The 14,108-nt window shown below is 39.1% G+C and overlaps 1 protein-coding gene across 4 annotated transcripts in view; it reads left to right on the top strand.

The window, feature by feature from the left end:
• cno (adherens junction formation factor afadin) overlaps positions 1-14,108 on the top strand; it is a 75,221-nt gene that overhangs the window by 11,901 nt on the left and 49,212 nt on the right. For 3 of the 4 annotated variants that reach the window (XM_089592943.1, XM_089592947.1, XM_089592946.1), the window contains exon 1: positions 6,685-6,898. The exons of the other annotated variant lie outside the window; for it this stretch is intronic. In XM_089592943.1, the coding sequence (XP_089449069.1) occupies positions 6,882-6,898 (17 nt within the window). In that variant the 5' untranslated portion in view covers positions 6,685-6,881. Of the gene's footprint in view, positions 1-6,684; positions 6,899-14,108 lie in introns of those variants that run through there. 4 annotated transcript variants of the gene reach the window in all.

The following is a 14,108-nucleotide window of genomic DNA, read 5'->3' as shown; positions in this document are numbered from 1 at the left end:
TGACATGTTCAGAGGAGGGCACAATCGCGCCTCGCAGAACGAAGTCATTTTTTCCATCGAGGTGTCGCTGTCTCACTTTTCCTTGTGACCAATTATATTATAACGAGTATGAACTTTTTTTTAAATACTAAATAATTATATATAATATTTGTGTCGCTGGTCATACTTATACATGCACTCTACGTGTAAAGCAGGTTGTGATTATATATACCTATATCCGTGTGCTGTATATACCATATAGTGTATGTAACAATATATATAGGATGTAAGTAAAAACAGTAAAGAAAAAGGTATACCTTGAGGGAGGGAAGCCGCTGTGACCTCACGTTGATGCCCGCTTTACTAAGTCTTCGGTAGCTCGGCCCCCGCATATTTTACCCCTGCTCCCCCAATTCCCCCTTCACAGGGAGTACATACAAAAAAAAAGTAAGTTAGACGCTTACGAGAGCTCTGGCGACAAGTGAGAGTGTATTTATTTATATGTTGTAAATCAGGTGTGTATGCGCGCGCGCATAATTACAAGAGAGAGAAAAAAAAAAAAAAAAAAAAAAGCGTTTGCCGAACTTGCAGAGGAAACTTCGTGCCGGCAACGGGTTTCACTGCTCGGAATGTACCTATTATGTATGTACGTACGTCCAGTGTTTTCGGTGCAAAGACTTGAGAGATCGGAGGCTGGCCACCAGACTAAAGTTTGGCACGCGACAGCACAACACGAAGAGGGAGTAAAATGAAATTTATTCCTGATACTTGGCAAATAGATATAATTCTGTATGATCTTCGTGTGAACGAAAAATTGGAAAAAAAGGTTAGTGGTTATCTGTGGGTATATATAAGTGTGTGTGTGTGTGTGTGTATATTTAATCTACAGCATCTACAACATTTAATCTGAGTAGCAAATATTTGTGGTTATCGTAAGCTTCTTTGTTGGGGTAAAAAATGTTTTCTGGTTCTCTTTGCGATACAGGTAGCGCTAAAAATGAAAAAAGAGAAGGAGAGGCGAGAGAGAAAAAAGAAGACATTCTCTCTAACTTGTACGTTCGTATTGTTATATTATAAATATACCTACTTCATATGAAAAAGAGAGCCAGAGTAGAGGAGCAGGTGTACGTGTAAATATATGCCGTATGATTGAGCGTATAAGTGAACTGAGTGAACGGACGCGTTATATATAGGTGTGCGGTGGAGGCAACGGGATAGCAGGAATGCACCGAGCCTTCGTCTCTCTCTCATGAGACGCTGCAACCCGTAGGTCTATACATATTTTCATAATGTGCGTGGTATGTGTGTGTGTGTGTGTTTTATATATGGTACATGTATACATGTTACTGAACCTTTTTATACCTATTAGTCGTTACCTCACCATTTTATATGGAGAGCCAAAAAAATAGAGTATACTGATCAATCAAAGGGGGTCGATAATATGTCACTCGTTTCGTCGACGATTTGTGTTTAAATGTAGTACATAAGGGTATACATGCATTGTGCTTCCTCTTGATCAATTTACAAAATCCGACAAAATCGAACCTCTATGTTGTATTTGTACTTGTATTTTACTTTATGGAGGCCTTGCGGTGTCTGACCCTCTTGGTGAAAATGTAACTTAGATACCGCGATTAAATGCGACGATGATCCCGTTATTTTGATAGCTTCCCGTAGCTTCCACAGGCTCTTGCGGAACTATCTCGTATTTTTCTCTCTCGAGCTCTGATGTTTGTTCGTTTTATACCTGTATAAAAACACATAGAGAGCGCACGGTGGCTCAGTTGGCTAGGTCGTGGATTGGCACGCAGGAGACTGTGGTTCGATTCCCGGCTATAGTGCGACTTTTTCGTGCAAGTTCCTCCGTGATTTTTCTCATGTGCTTTTTCACCACGCAATGCTCCTCAAGGAGGGTTTTAGGCGACCTTCTCGCAGCATAATTGCCTAATGTCCCCCTACCCCCCTCCCAGTATTGAGAGGCCTTCCCTTCCTTCTCCCAAGTGCCAAGTGCCCATAGTAGTGCCTTTATTAAAGGAGCCGGACGTAGAGCACTCTAATATATAAAAAAAATATATATATACACATCCACGAGTTCAGTAAAGTCGCGGCGATGAACCTTGGACTTTTATACATGCATGCACTTACGTTCAATAGCGTATCAATCATAAAGAGTCATCTCGTGGGTGCTTAAAATGTCTCGTTATTTATCGCTTTCACCTGAGCTGCTGCAGCCTCTTTTAAATTAAACCAGAGATTTTTTAAAGATTTTTCAAGCCCATCAGGATTTAATTTAATTGTAGAGTGAAGTAAGTGGATCAGTGATCTCTCGCCCTCTTGCGTATATCCATCACCACGCACGACCACGCACGCGCTATTGTTGTACAAGAGATTCTCTCTTTCCATTATTCCGGGGCTGCAGAAGATTCGCATAAGGGACGTGTGCGAAAATTTTTCACCGTCTCCAAATGATGAATCACGAGATAAATCATGTCCTAACTCTGGAGCACGTAGAGCTACACTTGTCTCTGTATTTTTTTGTTTCTAGAGCAAATATTAATTTGCAGCTAGAAAAAGAGATTCCACAATCTTTTACGACTTTCCAGCCATCTCTACATTTTATTTTCCGCGCAATATGGAACGAATTGATTAGTATAATAATCGGTAATAATCGTATCCAGTCGCTCACAAACTCCGTTTTCATGGTTTTTTAAAACTCGTAAAATTACGCGCAAACTTTGCAAATTTCTTACTCAAGTGTTGGAGCAATTCGTCTAAAAATATGCTTGTATGCGTAGAAAAATGTATGTATTTTACGTATTTTGAGGTACCTCAAAGGGAGGGTACCTGAAAACAAAACTTTTTTTTCACTGCTGTAGCAAATACCGAGACAAATACAGCAGAATGATACATGGATTTTTTAAATTGGTTTTTTGAGTAAATGTTGATAAAAATGAGGGGATTTGAGAAAAATCTACCTCATAGTGTTAGGTGTACACCTGATCACTGCGCACTTGACACCTCTTACAAGTAGAAGCGGGTAGAAGATGACGATCACAGGAGGATACATGTGACGTAATGTGCGTATGTGGAGTCACAGCACGATGTTGGCGCGCGCGCGCGCGCGTGTGTGTGTGTGGGGGGGCGGATCTATATATAGACACATTTGAAAGTATGAAAGACTTGAGGGTGGCTTGGGCGCTGTTCTGTGTGCCGTGAAAAAAGAGCGCGGACTGAGGCTGGGGTGGCGCAGGGTTTTTCAGTGTGGCTGAGAGGATGATTAATAATTCCCAGGGCCAACGGCTACCGCTACGCCAGCGGAAAGCTCCCAGAGGATGTAGTTGTTATATTACACATAAGATGGACCAGTCAAGATAAACAGTAAAATCGCGCTGTTCAATTGTTTTACTATAATAGTAAAGAAATTGCTATACCTTGTTGTCTGTCATTATAGACGACCACGCTTGGATAAAGGTAATACACGTCTAACACCAACTTGCCAACTCGCGCCAATAGATACATCGAAAAACTTGAACGGCAGTGTAAAGTAAGTACTGTTTGTAACTTTTAACGTAATTTGCGTGCAGTCGAGTAGGATTCTAATGTATATTACTTGAGGGATGTACAACTAACTACATTTATGTGCTTTCATATTTTTCAATCGATTTTTATCTGAAAGTTTTTGTTACAAGAGGGTGGGCAAATAGCTAGATTCACTGCTCTAAAGAGAATCTCGCGGTCCTTGCATTTCCTTTCACGCTACTGCTTTTAATTTTTTCACGATCGATCATCGTTTTTTTTTTTTTTTTTTTTTTTTCCTCTACCAAACTCTGAATTAACTGCAGCGTCTTAATTGCGGGGATATTTTTTTTTCTCTGTTATCTGGATCTTAAGAAGTAACTTAGTCGTTGGGTAAATAAGCGTGACACACTTTTTGAAGAGAAAAAAAATCTTTTCACAGTACGTGAAGATACAGGTATACTTTGTGGTGTACAGATGTGGGTATATTGTACTGCACAACAGCACGTATCGTAGCACGCTTTAGGTGTAAAAACATACATAGACGAGAGGAAAAGGAAATGTGCATATATGTGTATGTATATATATACATACACATATATACGCAGCTGGAAAATTTCTACTGAAACTCTGGTGGTTTGTTTATGTGTACGTACAACATGTAAGCGTGTGTGTGTGCACGCGTGAAAAACACCTCTAGCTCGGACGATCTCGCTATTACCTGAAACTTTCACCATCCAAAGGTTGCCTATCACAAGAGTATTGTAAAACTAGCACGCAAAAAGTAAAAACTACGAGTTACCACTGCGTTCGCTTATAATGTATCAGTGCTCCTTCGTCGGAAACATACATATATGTTATCTTGCGCGTGCTAAATTTGCCGAGCTCCAACTTTCTTCTTTTCACATTTTTTTTTTTTTTTTTTTTTTTTTTTTTGCGTTCGTTCAATAATGTATTCATTCGCCATTGGGCGCTTGCGTTAACCCATTTGCCGGTAAATGCATCACATCCAATGGTTTTCCTACTACGTAACATATTATTCCAATATTTGAACTTTTTGTGCATATATTAATACCAATTTAGCTAAATAAAGTAGTAAGTACACGGTAATGTGCTAGTTAAAACATATTATATTGTAAATTTTTATCCCTCATGTTTGCTGCATGTACATGGTAGTACTTGATAATACGTAAAGCGCATACAATTTTCGCTGATAAACATTAATCATCACAATATAAGATATTTATGTTGATCCGAGTGTACATCATCTTTATGAAAGAAAGTTTCGATTGAAAGTGACATCAAAAGTAAATATGAATACTTATAAATTTGCTACTAAAAATATGGTACGCAATAATCAATTTTATATACAGCTATAACGAAACATTGTGGCCGGCCTATTTGCCTTCCTTGAATTCAAGGAACAAAGGAACACTCTGCCATACCCTTAAAACACCTGCGTCCCATTCCTCGGTAGGATTTACAATAAGTATACGCGGGTCGAAAATTACGTGCTACGTGCTCCAAAATTCATAGCTGCCATGCCATGCACATCACGTATACTTTTAACACGTGTGTTTCATTGCGTGCGTGCATACGTACCTCCATATATACTAGAAGAAAAAAAAAAAAAAAAAAAAAAAAAAAAAAAAAAAAGCAGTGCTTTTACGGTGCAGCTCTGAAAGAACAGACAGTCATACCTAGTGCAGCTTGACAAAAGAATGAGCGTATATACATATACTCCTAAAAGAATGGGTCTTGTGCTGCGTGAGGGAGAGATGGAGGGGCGGTGGCAGCAGAGTGGCGCTGAAGTCATCATGATATATACCTATATGAATTCATTACAAGTGAGTGGTGGGATAGCGTGTATAATTACATAGGGGAACTCGAATGCATCCTCCCTTCCCCCTCTTTGCGTCTCGGACATTCCGAGCCGCTTTCTGTATAGGCATCATATATATGTATATATATGCTGCAGCAAAATATGCTGTATTGCATACACATTGATGATGTATAGGTATAAGCATCACAGGGGCCCAGTTCTTACGCCAAGTCCCACTCGTCCGCCAGTAGCGTCGAGTTCCTCGTCGCAGCTGTATCGGCGGTCGTTGTAACCGTAGCTTTTTCTGTATTGCGTGCTCGCGGGTCCTAGCTGGCCTTTTTCATTCATTAAGTATTTTAAATAATAACAATTCTACAAATACTTAAACAGACGACGAATTTACGATAAACTGTTTTGTTCGTATATATATATTATCTGTCTGATCTTTACTCTTAGCGCTGGCCTACTGGCTATATATACGATGATCCTGGGTGTGGTGTATTCCTACATACCTACACGCGACAGTAGGGGTACACACCTTACCGCGTACGTTGCATTGGCAGCACTGACTTGAGCAGTAGGTATAGGTATATTATCCTATGAGAAGTGAGTGCGGGACCCATCAGTGATGATGATGATGACGGCATGCTCGTCGTACCTAATCTAATTATAAGTATTTTGGGAGTTGGAAAAAAAAAACACATGAGTTTATCATTTTTTGATTTCTCATCATCGATGCATGTGTAATATGCAGTGTTTAACGTGAATTCTCCAAATATGTGGAGGCACAAGTACCTAACTATTAAATTTACTGAAACTTATGGTGTAATCGGGTGTAATAATGAGGAGAGAATGAACGAGGAAAACACGTTATCATCTTGACGACTGTTGTTGGAATTGTTGGAGCGCTTTGTGCAAAATACTTGACTCACAAGTTGTGCGACACACATAGTGCGCGTGCGCTGTCATCAGATTTGATGATGTGGGGCCTCACACAGTCTCTCTCATCTCGTCAGTGCCTCGTATACACCTACTCTTAAGCTATTTTTTGTTATTATTATTATTATTATTATTATTATTATTATACGTACGTATAATATAAATACAGTATGCGCGTTGTGCGTATCTATCATACCGTGATATACAATATATATATATATATATATATGCGCGCGTGAGACCGTGAGAGAGAATCCGTGTCTCTTTTTCTCTACCATGTATACTATAGCTGGTATACATAATACATTAATATGTATTTATTTATATCTATGTAAGTATCGAGCGGTATTGCTATGATAATATTGTACAGGCATCACGTATCATCAATACCTATAACATTTGTGTCCCGCACTGTGTCCCCCAACTTATTCAGTAATAAATTCAGGGGAAAGTGATTGCAGTGATTGCACAAGCGACGGACAAGATAATGCACACACATAGGTATTGCTGGCTATCCGCAAGGGCAAGGAGACAAACAACAAACACACGCATTTAAAATCGTGTTGTCAACTGCCTCCACTTGGTTTTCCTATACCTCCGTAACGGAATCTGCGAAGAGGATAATATGACAGTTCCCGAATTGTGAGTATTAGTACCTAGTATTAAATTAATCCTCCCACCTCTTTTTTTCACCTCGTTTATTGTTGTTGGTTCATTGGTCCCCTAAGTTACTTGTTATTTTTTCTTTTGTAAAACTCATCACCTACTTAGCAGCCATAAAATATATTATAAAGAATTTTGTATAAAAAAGAGAAGAAAAAAAAATATAACAAAGATATTTTTAAGCACTCGAACTCTGTAACCACTTTTTTTATTTCGGGAATTTAAAAAAGAATTTTTTTTTTTTTTTTTAACATCTCTTGGCCTATTTCGAGACAAAAATGTATTTTAAAATCATTAAATAAAGCACTACGAGGTTTACCAATAATTTACCAAAAACATTCTCTTGTGACAACAAATTTATGGATTCAATAATTTTTGGACGTTCCTTAATGTTGTTACATCGATATGACACGTGCATCTCTGTAGTGTAGGTACTGTAAATGCCGCAACCAAAATTGGAGCAAAAAAAGCAGGGAAAAATGAAAGAGAGAGAGAGAGAGAGAGAGAGAGAGAACTTGAATTATTTATATTACTATCGAGATCATCATTGTTAGTCTTTTTACAATCAGTAAGATTGTGTGTACTTATAGATAAAAACTGTAAAAGTAAGTGCATACGGTTGCTCAGTAGTGCAGAGACGAACGCACTTGTGCGTACAGAGAAAGAAAAGAGAGACAACGCCCATCACATATTGTGTCACCTTTTTGTTTTTCCTCTCACGCAACGCACACTTACGTGTAGATAACCACAATAACAGATATACTTATTCGCATGTATATGCATATTTTTAGGAAATCAAATGACGTTTCATAGATAATATTATTATCAATGCTATACGACGAGCACTAACACGACTGTACTTCTATGTGATAAATGTATACGGACGAGCAGACCCAGGCTTGATTATAGATAGATTTTACATAGCAGTGAGCCTCGCTGTAACCTCGGCTGTAACATATATCAATATATATACATCATATTACATTGTGGGCTGCTGCCAAGTCCCCAAATTGCGTCACACGACGATGATTCGTGTTGTGTTTTTGTGCGCAGAAAATTACCTGCACTACTTATAGGTCGACTTTTGTCGTGTTTTGATTTTTCGCTCCTCCCCCACCCCTGGTTTACTTATGTACGCTCCGATGATTGAATCGCAAATTTTTCTCTCCTTCTTTTGAAGCACTCACTGCCGCGTTTGCTCATTTTTTTTCCTTACTCGCTGATGATGAGAGTCCATTTATCCACGAAAAGTTGAAAAGTGATAGTAGGTACACCAATGCGTAACGATATGCAATTTTTCAAAAGTAATGTGGGTGTACTGTTCCCGTTGGTCGTCACTCGCAGTATTTCACCAGTGACTTTGACTTAGCTGCCAATTACGTATATACTTGGCAACCAAGTGTCGTCACTCAATTTTTTCTCACTACTTACCGAATGCGTAAGTTTATCGAGATGTTCCAAACTATGCGTACATGTATATCATGTTATTATATTCCCTTACAATATATTTATGCATATTATCAATATAATATAATATATGAAAAGAGAAAAAAACTGTTCTCGATGTGCAATTCATTTGAAATTTTTATAAATATAGGTAAACACCAAGTATACCTATTATTCAGCTCAACCCTACACTCGAGTGTTCAATGAGTCGACACTGGTGCTCCAAAAATAAAAAGTATATTCTCGTCATCTGCCAACAATCGCCAACAATCAACGTTTCAGGGGCTTATCTCGGTACCAGCCGAGTGATTTTTCTCGGTGTACCTACACATCAATAAGTTAGTCATATGATAATAAAAATATCTCCAACTTGAGCATCTCAAATAATGATGACATACCTGAAAAAAAAAAAAAATAAAGTAAAATAAATATAAATGAAAAATCATTACTTAGCCGGTATGAAATATACCTGTACGTTAAAATCAACGATTAAAGCTTGCATGGTAAAAAAAATGCTTCATAAAATTTTAATGCGTGCAAGGAACAAAGTCTCTCTGATGTTCTATACGCGCATTAACATTAATTAGCTGTAATGACTGCTGTTTGTTCTAAGTATACTTAAGAACCCAAGGTGTTACACAGCATGCGCCCGCCGACGCCGCGGTATTTCGTGGGAATTTTACTCTCAAGCGAGAAATGACTTGTACTGGATTACTCAGCCATATACATGCATACATAAATACATACGTGTGTATACATAATACCCCCACGAATCGGTAACGAGCAACAGCACAACCCCGAGTATTTTATTATACATAAGTAATAGTGAGGTAATAAAGCGAAGTGTAGCGTGTATTTTTTTTTTTTTTTTTTTTTTTTTTTTTTTTCTTCGGTATTGTAGTTAACGACGGCGTAAGTAAGAATCCGCCAGTCAATTCGACGCACTAATTTCTCTTAAACAAAAAAAAAGTCACGCGCTCACACGTAGATACAATAATAGTAGTAGATTCGCATGATGTAAATGACAACCGAATGACTTGCTGTCGGAATACTAGATGTATCAATTTCATTCCGCGTGAATCAAATTTTCGAGCAAATTTGCTCTCTCGGGAAAAGTAATAACGAAAAGTCATAAGTATATCTACACTTCATGGAGTACTTGAAATCAGAAACTTTTGCTTCTAGTGGACACACCGAGCTTTACAGTCGTCGTCGTCTCATCGCGCACGAATCACAAAATTTTCCCAGGATAAAATGTAATATGAAAAGAGCTTGTATATATTATACGATTTCAAGGGGCAGCTCGGATGAGAGAACGAGTATATAATTGGGCGAGGTAAAAGCGCTCAAATTCCACTTGTAAAGTTAGAAGAGGGTTCGAGAACTCTATGTATGATATAATATCTGGCGTATGGAGTAAACGAGAATAAAATAATGATCATTAAAAATAAACAAGACGATAAACTCTCGATTTATCACCACCCTCTTGATGAGCTCGTGCTCACAGGGCGCTTCTCTTTTCTAGTGCATCGGATTGACGATAGAGTAACGAAAACCCTCGAAAAAGAAAGGAAAAAAAAAAAATTTCAAAGGAGCTGAAACTGGCATCTTTACGATTCGATTCAAGAGCCGACCATCGGTGGGAAAAATCGTCCAAGGAAAAACTCTCAAGCTAACCCATAGGTGGGTATAGGGCGAGACGGAGATTCTAATAAATGAAAAGTCCCTCGGCCTTCAAGTTCGGCTCTCCCTCTCTTCTGTCTTTTGCTTTCGTCCTGGATCATATCCGTCCGTCCGTCGGCCACTTGAAAAGAGCAACCCCAAACCACTCGAGAGAGAGAGAGAGTTATTTTACGTACTCGTACACCTACCACCGTGGCTGACTGGCTCTGGCATGTGCGATTTCCACATCAGGAATTCATTTTTCCAGGATTTTTTTCACTCCGACTCGGCAAAGCCTTTGCTCCCTGTCTCTGAGATTTTTGTATCACCACCATCCGCGCGCTGAATTTTTTTTTCTCTCGACTTTTGAAACAACGTAATTAGGAAGAGGACATAAATATATATTAAATTTCTTCGGCCAAACTATTGATTCCCGTGCACGCGTTCCCGTTCGAGTTTAGTTTTAACGAGTAAAATAAAGAAAGAGAACAATGTAAGAATAAATGAAGAAGGAAGCCTGAGAAGTACCGAGGAGCATAGGTGTCTATGTATAGGCAAAATATAGCTGCTTAATTATTTATCTATCTATAAATTGATACGAAATAACGGAAGAAAGTAAAAAGGATTGCGGATGAAAAAAAAACTGTGGGGCTTTCATTTTGGCGTTACGAGTGCTAAAGATTCGCATGGAAAGTATAGTAGTAGCTGGTATACAATTGAGATGAATATGCGGGTGGGTGCTGGCACCATTTATGTGTCCGCTTGGCTTCTCAATGCGCGTTTTTGACATGACAAGTAGCATACCCCAGCTGAGGAATTTTAGCCCCATAACATTATTATACACCTTTTGCGTGAATAACCGAGAGCACATGGTAAAACAACAACAATCCGTCCATGTAGGTATTATAAATTGTAGTCGTCGTACGCACATAATAATAATAATAATAATAATAATAATAATAATAATAATAATATAACATAACATATACGATAATACACGTAACGCTCGTAACGATGTGCACAAACAAAACTTGACGAGGTTATCTTTCAACAGTTTGTCCCTTTCCTTCTCTGTCAAATATCTCGCTTGACTCGTGTCATAAAACACCCAACCGAGGCTCGATGCTGCCGCAGGCTACTACTGCTGGGGTTTCCTATACTGATGCTCCTATACGGCAATCATCCATCATATTCACAGATATTTGTGGGAAATATCTCGTTGCACATCCTCAATTGGGGTAAAGGTATACAGGTGGGGACGCGCGCGCATCAGATAATCCAATAGGTACCATCAGAAAGTTGTGGTGATACAATAATAGTATTACAAGTACGCCCAACTCGAGCAAACGGGCGACCGTGTCGTTGTTGTCGCCGACTCGAGGAATCAAATTGCGAAATTTGCCACGGATCTCCCTCTCTCTCAAGTGCGAGATATGCATATACCTGTACAGTACGCGTATATTATATTCTCATTGTATGCGCTTCAACCTCCCCCCCCCCCCCCACTACGGCGCTTCACGGTTAGCCGAGTAATTAATGAAAACGGCATTCCCAGAGCCTCCCGAAGGCGACTACACGCGCACTGATGTACAAGTAATACCTACTTGTGGTCCAAGTTGTCGTCGCTGCGCGTTGGTATATATACTCTCTCTCACTCACTCATTGTAAGTGTACCTGCACTGTTCGAAGGATCTACCCTGCTGCTGCAGGTGAGTATTATTTCACTGCTCGGCTGCACTTTTCTTTTTTTTCTTCTTCTCTCCCCTCCCCCGCTCCAATGGGGCGATTAAATTACGAGCTGGCGCAGCCCCATGGAAAATTAGAGTGGATTTTTCACTTCTTTCTTTATTTATCAGCAAGTTAGAAAAGAAGGGGGTGGCAGCGGCGGCGAATTTTTTACCAGCAGGTTTTCCGCCGCTCTTGTGCCGTTTGCTCGCTCGGAGCCAATCGTACTCGATCGTACCGATTGTTCACTTTCTTTTTTATTTATTTATTTTTTTTCCGTCGCTGCCGATTAGCGCGCGAGGAGCCAGGTGTTTTCAGTTTTCATCGATCCTCCCTCCGCCTTGAGTTTGATCCTCGGGTGAATTTACATTTTCTTTTTTTTTCTTTTATTCGTATTTAATCTCGTATTTAATTTGGGAATGTACGTGAGATGTACCGTGCAATCGTTCACTCTTTCCCCGAAAGAGCTCGTTGATTCATTATTTATTTATTTATTTATTTTTTTTCTTTTTTCCTCACTTTGTCGCTTTTCCTATACTATATGCACATCTTTTTTAAAAGCCAAAGTATAATAATAATGATTGGAAAGCTGCTGCAGCTGGCAAACACAAGATACGCAGTACCCTCCAACGGAGAAGGGAGAAGAGAAAAAAGAAATACGAACAGAGTATAGGTAGAACTCGAAAAATCAATATTCATAAACTTTTTAAAAAAGATGTAGTTCGGTTTACCTACAAATCGTGGTAGGTATATACAATATACCAGGTAATAATATAGACCTATACGTTGCACACCCGTACCTATATACTCTAAGGAAGACGAGTACCGGTATTTCTGTACCGATCAGCATAGGTATCAATAATACTAGTATATACCCAGCTAGTAGTCGAGCTACATACAACAGTAATAGTTGTCGCTTGTCAATCAGACCGCTCACTTATCATAATATAAACAGCGATGTGTATAAATATAGCATCAGCAGTTTCCTCGAGCTCAAGGTATCGGTAATTTCCTTATATAATTATATATTATAAGTATATGTAGGTATATATGTATCGAGATAGGTACGGTCTTTTGCTCTCTTTTCAGACCAAAGCTTAGCACCACATGGATAATATAAATATCCTCCTTCTCGCGTATCCTCAGTAGGTATAAATGTACGTATACGCGGACACGTGGGAAGACAGGAAGATCGAGCAAGATTACCTATATGTCGAGATGTATCATGTAAGTACATATGGATACAGAGAGGTGTGCGCGCGCGCGTGTGTGTATGTTATGACGATCTAACGATATGTTATACTCATATAAATTAATATACTCTGATAGGTATATACATAAAAACAACGACACATGGACGCATGCAGAAGCGGAGAAGGTGATACGGTGTAGGTATTGGTGACACGCGTAATTAGCGTCCTGAGGAGGAAGAGGAGGCCATGGCGGAAACAAACAGCCGTTCACTCTTTGCTCTTTCGTATAATGCGTTGTACCTATAAATATTATACTTATTCACCACGGGTATTACCATACGTGTGGTGTCGCTTACGTGAATGATAATATATATATATAGCTACACTTATATGATAGCGTATGATTATTATTTATAGATGTCTGCACACTCATATCATTTTTTTTTTTTTTTTCAACTACTCCATTTGTGTGAGGTAGGTACCTACACGACGAGTGCCCCTGAAATACATTATAGGTTTTTTCTGCCGCTGCCCAACACTGTCTTGTTGTTGCATTATATATTAATATCGCGAAACATCGTTAAACCAGCTGCTAAAGTTTTCTCCGCCCTACTAACTAATTCTTGAACAACTAGCAGATATCGTATGGAGTAAAATGCCAATCGCAACATGAATCTAATTTTTGCGTTAATTGCTTGTGCCCGAACTTCGAGCACAATTGCATTTGAAAAATCATCAACCGAGAGTTGTTCTTTTGTTGTCGTCGCTATTCTGAATTATACAACAAGTGCTCCATAGTTACTTACAGCCTCCACTTTGAGAGATCATTGAGTTTGGTGATTACTTTGGGCATTGTAATCTCTCTCTCTCTCTCTCTCTCTGTGCTCCCTCATCCTTTTCTCGGCCTGTCCCGTTGCAATGTTCACAACTCTCGGAGTGTGCGCTATGTGTGCAGTCGACTTTACACTATAGGGACACTGGGTACTGTTGTTCGTGTGTATGCACGTGGGTGTGGAGTGTACATGCATGCACGTGTCAGAGTAATTTTGCGAAGGAAGCTCAAGCTATGAGTCTCTCTCGAGATTGAAAAAAACGACTGAGTACCTTCTGAACGACCGATGAACCTTGTTAATGGCATTATTTAAAAATTTCCAAATTTTCAA

The sequence above is a fragment of the Copidosoma floridanum genome, unplaced genomic scaffold (genome assembly GCF_036245765.1).
Source record: "Copidosoma floridanum isolate Cflo_tuat_1 unplaced genomic scaffold, Cflo_Japanese_pri ptg000019l, whole genome shotgun sequence".
NCBI lineage: Eukaryota > Metazoa > Arthropoda > Insecta > Hymenoptera > Encyrtidae > Copidosoma > Copidosoma floridanum.
Note: the sequence above shows the minus strand (reverse complement) of the source record. Positions and strands in the feature narration are given on the sequence as shown.